The sequence below is a fragment of the Pan troglodytes genome, chromosome 1 (genome assembly GCF_028858775.2).
Source record: "Pan troglodytes isolate AG18354 chromosome 1, NHGRI_mPanTro3-v2.0_pri, whole genome shotgun sequence".
Lineage (NCBI taxonomy): Eukaryota > Metazoa > Chordata > Mammalia > Primates > Hominidae > Pan > Pan troglodytes.
The window spans coordinates 196,188,449-196,202,736 of record NC_072398.2 but is presented as its reverse complement, the minus strand read 5'-3'; the positions used below and the strand labels follow the sequence as shown (position 1 = coordinate 196,202,736).

The following is a 14,288-nucleotide window of genomic DNA, read 5'->3' as shown; positions in this document are numbered from 1 at the left end:
CGGGGCTCCCTCCCTGCCTTCAGGGCTTGCATCAAATGTCAGCTGCTTAGTGAGGCATTCTCTCCTCTCCTACTAGAAATTGAGGCCGGCCACAGTGACTCATGCTTATAATCCCAGCACTTTGGGAGGCCGAGGCGGGTGGATCATGAGGTCAAGAGATTGAGACCATTCTGGCCAACACAGTGAAACCCCGTCTCTACTAAAAATACAAAAATTAGCTGGGCGTGGTGGCATGCGCCTGTAGTCCCAGCTACTTGAGAGGCTGAGGCAGGAGAATCACTTGAACCTGGGAGGTGGAGGTTGCAGTGAGTTAAGATCGCACCACTGCACTCCAGCCTGGGCAACAGAGCAAGACTCCATCTCAAAAAAAAAAAAAAAGAAACTGAAACTTGCCACCCCTGCACTCTCGCTCCTCCCTACTTCATTTCCCCCAGAGCATTCATCACCGTCTAACATGTTCTACATTTTGCTAGAATGTAAAACCTCCGAGGACAGGGATTTTTTTGTTGTTGTTCCCTGGTTATCTCCACTGTCTAGGATGGCATCACAGCACATAGGAGGTGCTTAGTAACTATTGCTTTTAATAGCAAAAACCACAATTACTTTTGCACCAAACTAAATACTTGTTAAATTAACAAATTTATATACAGATCTGGTGCCCTGCTAGGTGGTGGAGATATAAAGACCCAGCTGCCTGCCCTCAAAGGGCTCACAGTCTAATGGAGGAGGGGAATAAAGATAAGTAGACCATGCACCAAGGAATGGGGAAAGGGGAGTGGTTTACTAGAGACAGAGTTTCAGTTTTGCAAGATGACAAATTTCTGGAGATCTGTTGCAAAACAACGTGAATATACTCAACACTACTGAACTGTACACTTAAAATCCTTAAGATGATACATTTTATGGTAGCTGCTTTTTAACATAATTAAAAATTTTTAAATAACAAAAACAAAGCACCATGGGTAGTAGCTGAGCTGCTGAGAGCACAAAGGTACACCTAGCACAGAGGGAGCCAGCAAGGAGACTTCTGGGAGAAGGCAACAACTGAGAAAAGTCCTGATTCACAGCGTTCAGCACGTGAGGGTGCTCCATGCAGAGGGAACAGCATGGACAAAGGCAAGAGCGCACAGAGAACCCCATCAGTGAGACCTGGTTGGGTCACAGTGAGAAGGGTGAGAGGTAAAGCTGGAGAAGTGGCCAGGGACTGGAGGTTGGGGAGCCTAGGGCTTACCCAGAAGGTGATAGGGAGCCATAGATGACTTTTCAGCAGGGCGATGTTGGTCAGATTTCTAGGGAAGTGTGGAGGCTGAGTTGGAAGGGTGGGGCTAGAGGTCAAGAGACCAGCTGGGAGGCCACTGAGGTGGCAGCAGCCTGAACAGGACCAGGGCAAAGGGAATGCAGGGAAGCATGTGGTTCCAGGGACATTTCCAGGTGGAATGACCAGGTTGTGGTAACTGTTGTCTTAGTTGATCCCAGCTTCTTCATCCTCTGGGGAAGAGGCCGAGTTATTCAAACCTCCAAAGCCCTTGAGGAAGGAGTCAGAGCAGGGTGAGGGCAGCCTTGACGTCACTCCCCAGCCCTCCACTGGCTCTTCCCTCTTTCCCAGTATACTGAATCAGAAAGGCTTTGGGAGAGCTGGGCCCAGCCCCAAGAGAGGAAAACTTGGTAGTGAGCAGAGGCTGCAGTGGGGGCGTGGTGAGAACCAGCCTCCAGGGGCCTCGGTTCTCATGCCCTCAAGGGTCAGAACTAAGTGGGGCAGTTGTTAGCTTCAGAAATCCAGGAGACTCAGTTCAGCCTGGCCCTGAGGGAGAGGCCTAGAGGGGAAGCCAGCCCAGCCGGATCCCCCAGGGCAGCTAGCCCTGAAGTTCTCAGGTCTGCGTGTCCCCAAAGATGTCCTCCTGCTGGTCCTGAAGACAGAACCCTCAGGGACCCGGCCCTGGGGCCCAGGGAATCCAAGGACTAAATCTTGCTGTGGAGGAACAGGGACTTCTGTGCCACCAGCCCCAGGCCTCAACAGCCCCCTGCCACCTTCCCTTTCCTCAGCTGCGCCAGCCCCTACCACCCTCTAAGAACAACCCACAGACCCTTTTTGTTACAGTATCACAATGTTTTTAGCCACCACTCACTTGAAAAACTTTATGTACCACTATTACACTATGTGCTTTGATCACACTGTATGCCATCAACCCCACAAAGTAGATACTATCACTATTCTCATTCTGTAGAGGAAGAAATTGAGGCACAGGGATTTGAGTAACTTGCCTAAGGGTACAGGAGTCAACAGCAAAGTCTCAGCTCCTGGGCTCAGCCACCAACAACGTCTCAGCACTCCGAGGGCAGTGGCCACAGTCTCAGAACCCCACAGCTCCAGGCCCTCGAGCCACACTCATGCCGCCCCTCTACCTAGAATGCTCTTCCCTTCCACTTGGCTAATGGAGGGGGAAAAGCATTTCCTCTCCTCCAGGAAATGTTCCTAACCAAGTCCCCTGGGAATCACCCAGTACCTCTCAGGAGAACTTTCCACATTTATTATCTTACCGTTATCCAAGGGCTGATATGCTCAATCCCTGCACCAGCCAGTGAGGGAGGAGGCCAGAGACCAAGTTTGGCTGGTTCCTCAGGGTATCCCCAGGTCCCCAAGCAGCGTCTGCAGCACAGCAGATGCTCACTGATGCTCATCCACCTGTGATGCCTGAATGCATGAAGGCAGGCTCCGCATAGCCCTTTCATTCCTATGGATGTCCCCCACACCACCCGGCCACCATTTAGAGGCATAAGAACGGGGTCCAAGCTAAAGGTCAGGTGGTTCCCCCACCCCCAGTCTCAAGGAGTCCATGGGAATTGCTTAATGGCCTCTGATTGTGTAGCCTGCCCAGACATGGGGATGTTTGAGAATTCTGGAAGAACGTGGGCTGGGCGTGGGTAGAGACGCCTGCTCCACCATGTATGCTGGAGGTGTGGATTACAACCCCTGTCCCCCATTGGAGCTTCCCGCGCCGTAATTAGCCTTGATCGCCTCATCCTGGCACACTAGGGCCAGCCACCTAGCAAATGAGTGGTCCCCACACTCCATCCCCATCCGCCCACCCCTCACAGCCCCGCAGGCCAGTTGCCCAGATCCACAGCCCTTACTGCAACCCCTTCAAATCCAGCCACCCTGAGAGATCCTGGCCTGGGAGAACTCTCCTTCCCTGGCCAAAGAAACAACAGGAGAGTTTACTGTCTGGAATACCTGGTGGAGAGAGAACAGAGGAGAGGAAGGGTAGGTCAGCCCCTCTTGCCCCTCCCCACCGCAAATCACACAGGCCCACCTCCCCGGAGTGGGTTTAGGGAGTCTGCACCTCCCAGTCCCCGCCCCCGCCCTCTCTCCAGCGCCCGCCGCCCTCCCCGTCGCGTTTCCTGCCCCCACCCCGCCCCTCTGCGCTATTTAAGGCGCCCCCGCCGCCCGTGCGGTCCAGCAGGGCTCCCGCGGGCGTCACTCCGGCCATCGTCCCCACCTCCACCTGGGCCGCCCGGCAGGCAGGCGGTGAGTCGGGGGCTAGGAAGGGACCAGGGGCGCCACCTGCTCGCGGGAGGCCGGGAGGAGTCTTGGGTCCTCCGATGCCGGGACGGGGGTTGCTGCGGAACGCCCGCTGCGACAGAGCCGCGCTCACCCAGGTGGCCTTGGCCAGGCTCCCACCCTCTTTCCATGGAATCCTTGTAACAACCCGAGGCGGGAGGAATACTATTGTTTCCACTCTATCGTGGAGGAGACTGAGGCGCCCAGAGGTTGTTCTTTATCCAAGGGGCCGCAGTTACTAAAAGGCAAGATTTGAACCCAGGGCCGCTTCCAGAGCCTGGCTCTAAACAGCTTTGCACTTGGGAAGAGGCACCTCCCCCTTGGGAACTTTGTGGCCTGTGCCTCACCCTGCAATGACAATTCCTTTCAAGAGTCTAGAATTTGCCAGCATCAGCTTTGGAGGTGGAAGGGGGTGGGAGTGGAGGCGGAGGAAGAAGACAGGACCAAGTGTCCCTCCTCAAGTGGCAGGTGGTCATTATTGCTGACCGGTGGAGCTAAAGGATGATGCTGCCTTCAGCTCCTAAAACCCCTCCCGCTACCCAGCCCCTGCAGGCTCAAAGATTAGAGTGAAGCCAGCTGGGTAAGATATGAGGCGGGGAGCAGGGACATGAGGCAGGGAGCAGGGACCTGAGGCTTTGAGCCCCCTAAGAAGCAGAAGATAACACCTCTACCATCAGCACTAGCTCCCACTGTCTGGGGGTAGCCAGCCTTGGGCAAAAGGGAGGAAGGGCTTAGCCCAGCTGCACAACTTTGGATAAGTTCCTCAAATTCTGTTCCCATAGGCAAAGGAGCCTCAACTCCACCCAGATTTCCTTGGCCTGTGTCCATCCTGGGGCAGTGGCTCGGGGACAAGAGGGACATAGATGTCTGATTAGGCAGGGACCTTAGCCAAAGCAGAATGAGACCATACAAAGAGGTGGGCAGCCATCATCCAAAAATCTGGGTTGGGTCCTGCCTGCACTGCGGAGTGGGAGCCTCCAGGCCAGTCCTTCCCCTTCCTGAGCCTGGGTTTCTTTGTAGGTAGAATGGGCGTGGCAGACCTCCCTGCAGGCTTGTTGCTGGGCGAACGAGAAGGATGCCATGCTGACACACTGACGTGCTCTGTCTCCTTGCAGACGGAGGCCCGGGAGCCATGGGTGACTGGGGCTTCCTGGAGAAGTTGCTGGACCAGGTCCAGGAGCACTCGACCGTGGTGGGTAAGATCTGGCTGACGGTGCTCTTCATCTTCCGCATCCTCATCCTGGGCCTGGCCGGTGAGTCAGTGTGGGGTGACGAGCAGTCAGATTTCGAGTGTAACACGGCCCAGCCAGGCTGCACCAACGTCTGCTATGACCAGGCCTTCCCCATCTCCCACATCCGCTACTGGGTGCTGCAGTTCCTCTTCGTCAGCACGCCCACCCTGGTCTACCTGGGCCATGTCATTTACCTGTCTCGGCAAGAAGAGCGGCTGCGGCAGAAGGAGGGGGAGCTGCGGGCACTGCCGGCCAAGGACCCACAGGTGGAGCGGGCGCTGGCGGCCGTAGAGCGTCAGATGGCCAAGATCTCGGTGGCAGAAGATGGTCGCCTGCGCATCCGCGGAGCACTGATGGGCACCTATGTCGCCAGTGTGCTCTGCAAGAGTGTGCTAGAGGCAGGCTTCCTCTATGGCCAGTGGCGCCTGTACGGCTGGACCATGGAGCCCGTGTTTGTGTGCCAGCGAGCACCCTGCCCCTACCTCGTGGACTGCTTTGTCTCTCGCCCCACGGAGAAGACCATCTTCATCATCTTCATGTTGGTGGTTGGACTCATCTCCCTGGTGCTTAACCTGCTGGAGTTGGTGCACCTGCTGTGTCGCTGCCTCAGCCGGGGGATGAGGGCACGGCAAGGCCAGGACGCACCCCCGACCCAGGGCACCTCCTCAGACCCTTACACGGACCAGGTCTTCTTCTACCTCCCCGTGGGCCAGGGGCCCTCATCCCCACCATGCCCCACCTACAATGGGCTCTCATCCAGTGAGCAGAACTGGGCCAACCTGACCACAGAGGAGAGGCTGGCGTCTTCCAGGCCCCCTCTCTTCCTGGACCCACCCCCTCAGAATGGCCAAAAATCCCCCAGTCGTCCCAGCAGCTCTGCTTCTAAGAAGCAGTATGTATAGAGGCCTGTGGCTTATGTCACCCAACAGAGGGGTCCTGAGAAGTCTGGCTGCCTGGGATGCCCCCTGCCCCCTCCTGGAAGGCTCTGCAGAGATGACTGGGCTGGGGAAGCAGATGCTTGCTGGCCATGGAGCCTCATTGCAAGTTGTTCTTGAACACCTGAGGCCTTCCTGGTGCCCACCAGGCACTATGGCTTCCTCTCCAGAATGTGGCTTTGCCTGAGCACAGACAGAGTCAGCATGGAATGCTCTTGGCCAAGGGTACTGGGGGCCCTCTGGCCTTTTGCAGCTGATCCAGAGGAACCCAGAGCCAACTTACCCCAACCTCACCCTATGGAACAGTCACCTGTGCGCAGGTTGTCCTCAAACCCTCTCCTCACAGGAAAAGGCGGATTGAGGCTGCTGGGTCAGCCTTGATCGCACAGACAGAGCTTGTGCCGGATTTGGCCCTGTCAAGGGGACTGGTGCCTTGTTTTCATCACTCCTTCCTAGTTCTACTGTTCATGCTTCTGAAATAAACAGGACTTGATCACAAGTAGGTGTGTATTGATGCTATCACGATGTGCTGGGGGTTGGGGGATAGAGTTATTTTGCCCAGGCTTCCTTTACTTCTTGGTCCTGTATAATCTCTTTGGTCTCTATAACCCCCGACTCCAGCCAACACCTTGAACCCTCAAACTCATACCTTCTGCCTCCAACAGCCCTGATTTCTAAATGCTCTGCCTTTTGAAATGCCTCAGACACTATCTTCTTTTCATCCCCACTGCTCCAGCGCATTAATCAGTGGTCAAAGCATAAACGTCCTTGCCCTGCCTCCCCCATGCCCATCGTCGCCCTGGCCACACTGCCCCCTGCAAAGTGCTTCCTTACTGGATGGTTTGCGCTCCAAGCGTGCCTGCCAGCCAAGCCCTTCGCAGTCCAGTTCAGATGGGCCCTGCACTCATCCCACCTCATCCTCATCCTTGGTATTTGGGAAGGGAGGTTTAGGTCACTAGTCCTTTCTACCTTGGCCCTTTCTAGTCTGCCCACCAGGAGAAGCAACTGAAGGATCTGCTTCATATCTGCTCTCCATGCACCCAGACCTCAGTGAGGACAATGGCAATGTACAGAAGTGGAAGAGACTGAATCTTGCCAATGAGCCACAAAGGCTGCAGAAACAAAATGAACAATTGAACTGGGTCTTGACTAGGAGTTCACTGGGGAGGGAAAGAGAACACTGAGCATTCAAGCGGAGAAAACTGTTTGTGCAAAGTCAGAGGAGGGATTGACAGGCTGAGGGGGCATTTAGGTCCTGATGAGCCACCTAGATACAGGAGGCGTGGCTGAGGATGGGCCCACTGCTGGCAGAATTGACCTATGTGGAGGCGACCCAGGTAGGGGACAGCACTAGGTAGTGACCCTCAGAGGCAAGCTGGTTGTCCTCCCTTCCCAGGGACATCTGGGGCTAGGGTTGAAGAAGGACAGGGGGTCTCTCTGATGTGGCCACATGCTTCTCCTTGAGAGCCGCAATGCCTTTACAGCAGGTTGGCAAGTTGGCCCCTCTCCCATCAGGATGGGTGTTGAAAACACCAGCTCTGTACCCCTCATCCAGAGCTCACTCGCTCACTCGCTGCTTACCCAGCGAGTCTGAATGCTCAGCCTAATAAATTACGACCCTCTTCCTTTTCCAGCTGTGGTTCCCATTGTTCCCTCTGAATCGCTGAAATCGATCAGGCCAGCTTCCTCATGGCTCCCAGATTCACCCAGTATGTTCCCACCCTGCCCCTGTGTCAGCATGCAGCGTCCCTGCCCCCCACACTTCGAAACTCCACAAATCCTTTAAATACTACTGGACCCTGGAAAAGGGCTTGGTGCAGAAGAGTGAGATGAGCTTATCACCAGAGGGCCCTGAATTTAAATGCTGTGGTCTGGAGTCAATCATTTCGCTTCTCTGAGTCTCAGTTTTCTAACCTCTAAAATGCAAATAACATCACCTGCCTCACAACTGACTGGAAACCAAATAAGTGAAAGTATGTGACTGTGCCTGGCTCAGTAGTCATGCAGTAAAATTAAGCTCACACCTTTCAGCCAGACTAACATAGGCTCTTCCTCCAGGAAGCGCTCTCTGACTTCTCCAGCTAGTCTCCGGCAATGACCTCTACCTCTCAGGGATCTGAACCACTGCTTGATTGAGTGAGGCTGGGCTCAATCCTGAAAGCCTCAAAAAGGAGGCTGTTCACATACTGGAAGTCCATGACCACTGGAAGTTGAGGTCCCTGTCTAAGAGATTCTCCTCCAGCCAGGGTGAGAGGCCAGAGGCTGCAGGTTAGAAGCCAGCGTTAGAGCCAGCATTACCTGAGGGGCTTGAGAGCCCTGGTTTGGTGTTTCTGTTATCCCCAACCTTTCCTACTTTGGAAAGGTAGGAGAAGAAAGGTTTCAGTGAGCAGAAATGGCATCCTTCCCCTCCCTCAAAGCTCACCCACTCTGAGCTTGGTGTCAGAGCCGGGGTCAGGCTGGGGCTCAGGAACTTGGACCTTTGGCAAGACAAGTTGGGTCCTAGACTGGTGGCCACACAAACACAAGCACATATGGGCTGGGGGTTTAAGAGTGAGGACAGTGTCATGGGGCTGGGATCACACCATTTGGGTTGGGGGTATGGTGAAGACTTTATGGAGAGAAGAGTGGCTGTAAGCCCCATCCCACCTGTATTCCCTTGCCAAGGCTACTGTACCAAAGTACCACAGACTGCACGGCTTAAGCAACAGAAACTGATTCTCAGTTCTGAAGGCCAGAAGTCTGAGATCGAGATATCCGAAGGCCTGGTTCCTTCCGAGGGCTGTGAGGGAGACTGTTCCAGGCCTCTCTCCCAGCTCTGGTGTTTTGCTGGCAATCTTTGGCACTCCTTGGCTTTTAGACACATCACTCCCATCTCTGCCTTCATCTTCACCTGGTGTTCTCCCTTTTCCTGTGTCTCTGTGTCTAAATTTCCCCTCTTTATAAGGACATCACTCATATTGGATTAGGACCCACCCTAATGACTTTGATTTAACTTGATTACCTCTGAAAAGACCTTATTTCCATATAAGGTTACATTCTGAGGTATTAGGGGTTAAAACTTCAATATATCTGGCAGGAGGCACCATTCAACCCATACCACCACCCTCGTGGCCCCACCTCACCTCCAAGCACTGGTCAGGCAGGGGGCTCTGGAGAACGCTAGGTTTGTTGGACGCAGGCATCTCCTTGGTGATGTCACTAGGATGAAACACAGCAGGTTCACACCTTTCTTTTCCTTTGTTTCCTTCTTCCTCTCACCAGCCTATCCCTTGCTGCCACCAACCAAAATCTAAGTTGACAGCTAGTGGCTCTCAGTTAGAGAAAGAGCCATCGTTTGGAGTTAGGAGACTTGGCTCCTACCTCACACCTCTCATACGCACTTGACTATGGCTCTTTCCCTTCTCTAGGCCTCAATTTCCCCATTGTGAAATGAAAGGGTTGGATGAGAAACACGTATGTGACAATTAGGTATGAGGAGCGTTGCGTGTGGTAACCTGTCACTGATCATTGATCTGAAACTCATGAGTGATGTGCTATTTCACATGAATCAGAAAAAAGTCAAGGTTGTTTCTACAATAAGATTAATTCCAGTCGCTTAAATTCACATTGCCTTCCTGAGTAGGAAAGACAGGGATGGGGTTATGTGGAGTGCACTGGGAATTTTGCATAACCCAAGGTCATCTTATCTATGACGGATGGGAGCATGAGAACATCACGGGCTGCACATAAACAAGGCTGTCAAGCTGGGTGATGTCAAAACTTCTTCCCAATCTAACATGCTGGCTCACTGGCCACTGGCTTGCCAGCCTCATGGTTCTATCACCTCCAGTTCCTTGACTGGGGATTCTTCGTTTTCACACCAACCTCAGCATGACTATTGACGTTTGCAGGAAGAGGTATCCATCACAGGATTGTCAGAACATCTCTCTCCACCTTTAAGAATCTCTCTCCAGACTTGGCTCTGATCCCAGAGCCACAGGACACCCAGTTCTGTCCTTCCCAAACAGTACTGCAGCCACATACAGACAGCCACCAGGTTCAGCCTGAGCCTGCTCTCCTCCTATTCCTCCAGATAATCCTGATTTCCAGAAGTCTCTGGCCAACCTGCAATTTGTTTACTTTCCTCTTTTTTTTTTTTTTTTTTTTTTTTGAGACGAAGACTCCCTCTGTTGCCCAGGCTGGAGTGCAGTGGCAGGATCTTGGCTCACTGTAATCTCTGCCTCCTGGGTTCAAGCAATTCTTGTGCCTCAGCCTCCCCAGTAGCTAGGATTACAGGTGTGAACCACCACGCCTGGCTAATTTTTGTATTTTTAGTAGAGACGGGGTTTCACCATGTTGACTAGGCTGGTCTCAAACTCCTGACCTCAGGTGATCCACCTGCCTCGGCCTCCCAAAGTGCTGGGATTACAGGCGTGAGCCACCATGCCTGGCCTAATTTCCTCTTAACATGTGCCACCCTCCCTGTATGCTGGATATGACACTCCAGTTGGTCCGAATCCAGATTATTGCCTCTCTTGCCCCAAAACTTCTACCTCTCTTAATGCAACCTAAGATTATAATTTTTTTATTTTCTCCTCCTTTACATATATATAAACTCTTTTGAATTATAAAGATAATGCATGATCATTGTAGAGAGTGAATGAGATCCCACCATCCAGAGGCAACAACTGTTAATATTCAGAAGTAATTCCCTCCAGCCTTCTTCCATGCATATTTTAAAATAAAATCTTAGTAAAGATATACCTACAATTTTATATTATGCTTTTTTCATTTTATGATAAATCATTAGTTTTTTCCCATGTCGTTAAGAACATATTTTTGGAAATACCACTTAAAGGCTTTATCAGTGCCTACTTAAACCATGACCCTGATATTGGATTTTTAGGATGTTTGCAACTAATCATCCTCTACTATAAATTGTACTGTGATGCAGATGTCTGTACCTAAATGTTTTCCAAATTTCTATTTCCTTAAAAGAAAAAGATATTCCAAGAAGTAAAATTACTGGGTCACAAAGTAGGAAATTTTAAATAAAGAAAATTTAGGGGCTTTTATCTGATTGTGAAAGTGATTCATTGTGGGTGACTCAGAAACACAGAAAAGCACAAATTACAAGAAATGAAAGCACAAACTGCCTCTGAGTGGGAATTGGGGTGGAGCTGAAAACAGGAGAGTTCATTGAAAGCACCTCGGCCTGGGGATTCCATCCCTGCACTGAGCAGCTAGGTGACCACATCTTCCCAACTCTGTGAAGAGGTGGAGGTTTATTCTCTGGAGAGGATAAAACAGAGAAATGCAGCCGGGTGCAGTGGCTCACGCCTGTAATCCCAGGAGGGAGGCGGAGGCGGGCGGATGTCTTGAGGTCAGGAGTTCGAGACCAGCCTGGCCAACATGGCGAAACCCCATCTCCACTAAAAATAGAAAAACTAGCCAGGTGTGGCAGTGTGCACCTGTATTCCCAGCTACTCACACTCCAGCCTGGGTAACAGAGCGAGACCCTGTCTCAAAAAAAAAAAAAAAATCGAGAAATCCCAGGCATAATTGAGGGTAGGAGCACCATAAATAAAACAGAGGAATTAAGTGGAAGTTTACATACTGAACAGTGGGTCCTTCTGCCTTCTCCCCAAAATTGGCTTCCAAAACACTGGCTGATGGATCAGGCTTTGAAAAAAAAAAGAGAGAGAGAGAATCTGATCTAGCCTGAGGTCATAGAAGCCTGCCTGCAGGAGGTGGGCTTCAGAAAGCCTGAAAGGTGAGAAGGAATGATCTAGGAAGAGATGGGGAAGAGCATTCCAGGTAGACGGAGTAGCACTTTCAAGGCTCTGAAGAAGGAGGAAGGGGCTTGATATATTTGTTGTTCAGGGTTGTTTTTGATAGACTGCCAAGCTGCTTTCCAGAAAAAAAAATTACTTATTCGTTCAATAGCATTGTATGAAAGTGCTCATTTCAAGGTATGCATACAAGCATTATTGTAATTTTTAAATTGCTTTGCCTATTATTAATTATTAAACAGGGAAAAAATGGTATCACGTTTCATGAGGGAGGCCTGATTACTAGTGAGTGTAGACTTCTATGTGTGTGTGTGTGTGTGTGTGTGGCAGGTCTTACTCTGTTTCCCAGACTGGAGTGCAGTGGTACAATCTCAACTCACTACAACCTCCATCTCCCAGGCTTAAGCAATTCTTGTGCCTCAGCATCCCTAGTAGCTGGGATTACAGGTGCGTGCCACCATGCCGGGCTAATTTTTGCATTTTCTTGTAGAGATGGGGTTTCACCATGTAGCCTAGGCTGGTCTCAAACTCCTGGACTCAAGCAATCCACCCGCCTCGGCCTCCCAAAGTGCTGGGATTACAGGCATAAGCCACCATGCCTGGCTAGTGAGGGTAGATTTTTTAACGTATACTTCTTCAGCACTTATGTTTGTTCTATGAATGTTTTTTGCCCATTTTTCTATCAGGTTTTACTATTTTCTGATCAACTTGTATAAACTCTTTATAGGTAGAGGATATCAACCCTTCATCTGGCACATGTTATAAAAATTTTTCTGTATTATTTTGTTCCTTTGTCTGCAGATATTTTTAATTTCTATGTAGTCAAATTTATGGATTTTTTTCCTTTCCAGTAACTTTAGGCTTACACTGTTATCCCCTTTTCAATATTATTTTTAATTTTATACTTTAACCTGGCTTGAACATAATAGGAGAAAAATAATTATTGAACAAAAGACAAAGCATGAACAAACAACCTAATTTTAGCATATAAGGTGAAGTGCTAACTTTTCCCCCCAAATAATCAATGGTTTTGGCAGCACTTATTGGATAATCCTTCCTATACTAATTTGTGATAACAGCTTCACTATACTACATGTAACAGACTACATTTTATAGACTACCTATAATTCTGTTCCATTAATCTGTCAATTTATGTGATACTACCACTCTTTTCATTAGTGTAGCTTTCTAACACAATCTTTTCGGGGTTTGGTTTGGTTTGGTTTGGTTTGGTTTGGTTTGGTTTGGTTTGGTTTGGTTTCGTTTGGTTTCGTTTGGTTTCGTTTGGTTTCGTTTGGTTTTGAGATAGGATCTAGCTGTGTTGCCCAGGCTGGAGTGCAGTGGTGCGATCTTGGCTCACTGCAGTCTCCACCTCCTGTACTCAAGCCATCCTCCCACCTCAACCTCCCCAGTAGCTGGAACCACAGGCACACACCACTATGCATGGCTAATTTTTGTATTTTTGTGTGGAGACGGGGGTCTCACTATGCTGCCCAGGCTGGTCTCGAACAACTGAGCTCAAGCAATCACCCATCTCGGCCTCCCAAAGTGCTGGGATTACAGGCATGAGCCACCACACCCTGCATGTAATACAGTTTTAGTATCTGGTAGAATCCATTTTCCTTTTGTTACTTATACTTTTCTTGAGAATCCTGGAAGCCAGGTATGTATTTTCTATGCAAGTGTTTGGAAGAGTGTTGCCAGTGGATCTGACAGATCCAAAAGAAAAAACCTAAAGATATGGGCACCAGGGGCTGTCCAAGGAAATAGACAGCTAGATGGCCACACAATGAAAATCACAGTCAGGAAGTCCTAATCATGCATACAGATCGTCCAAACAGCTTTTTTTTTCCCCATTAAGTTGGGTTTTTATTTGCCTACTGCAATGGTTAAAGTGTCCAAAACAAATGTTTTGTTTGTATTTGTTGAACAGAGTTTATCTTCTAAATATTCAAAAATACTCTTCTAGAATATTTTTAGGTTCACAGCAAAACTGAGCAGAAGATAAAGAGATTTTCATTATATCCTCTGCCCACTTCCCACATGCACAGCCTCCTCACTGTCAACATCCCCCACCAGAGAGGTACATTTGTTACACTTGATGAACCTACATTGATACATCATTATCACCCAAAGTCCATAGTTTACAGTAGGGTTCTCTTTTGGTCAGACAGCGTTTTAGTGACCCTCTTTTAAATATGAGCACATGGGTGAGGATCCCAGGCATTTGAGAAAACCATCTTATATGAAAGAGTCTAAAATAATCAGAATAAAGCTTTCCAGAGAAAAGAGAGATTATGCATGGAGAATAAAATATTTTTAAAACTAATATTACTTTATTCAGAAAGATTTTATCACATCTTTCTGATATGATAAAGAGGGTATTGCAGCCGTGAAATAAGACAATACTCTAAGAAACAGCTACATAGAGAACAACAATGACAAAACCAAGGTATTGGAAAGTAAAAGTATGACAGCAGAATTGAAAACTTCAATAAAAAGGCTGGAAGATAGTTAAGCAATTCCCCAGAAACTAGAATAAAATACAAAGATACAAACAGTAGAAAATATAAAAAATGATTTGAGGACAAGTCCAGAAGGTCTAACGGAAGCTTCGGAAAAGAGGAGTAGAAAAAATAGGAATGTAAATAATCAAAGGAAATTCAATAATCTCTAGATTGAGAGAGCCACTGAGTGCCCAGCCCAATGGATGAGTATAGGTCCACTCTACTGAAAATTTTCAGAACGCCAGAGACAAAGAGATGAGCCTACAAGTTTCCAGAGAAGAACA

At 49.5% G+C, this 14,288-nt stretch overlaps 1 protein-coding gene across 3 annotated transcripts; it reads left to right on the top strand.

The window, feature by feature from the left end:
- Positions 1-3,359: 3,359 nt before the first annotated feature.
- On the top strand, positions 3,360-6,225 carry GJA4 (gap junction protein alpha 4). 3 transcript variants are annotated; one of them, XM_524658.8, is made up of 2 exons: positions 3,360-3,526; positions 4,675-6,225. In XM_524658.8, exon 2 carries the CDS (start codon positions 4,692-4,694, stop codon positions 5,691-5,693), a length of 1,002 nt encoding a protein of 333 aa, XP_524658.2. In that variant the 5' UTR covers positions 3,360-3,526; positions 4,675-4,691; the 3' UTR covers positions 5,694-6,225. The 3 variants fall into 3 exon arrangements, with proteins under 3 accessions (XP_524658.2, XP_016814302.1, XP_009451652.1); XM_016958813.2 differs by having other exon boundaries at positions 3,457-3,526; positions 4,580-6,225; XM_009453377.5 differs by lacking the exon at positions 3,360-3,526 and adding an exon at positions 3,541-4,139.
- The last annotated feature ends 8,063 nt before the right edge of the window (positions 6,226-14,288 follow it).

What these genes read in the sequence shown, in the direction of transcription:
- GJA4 (XM_524658.8), top strand. Translation starts at nt 4,692, where the DNA reads ATGGGTGACTGGGGCTTCCTGGAGAAGTTGCTGGACCAGGTCCAGGAG.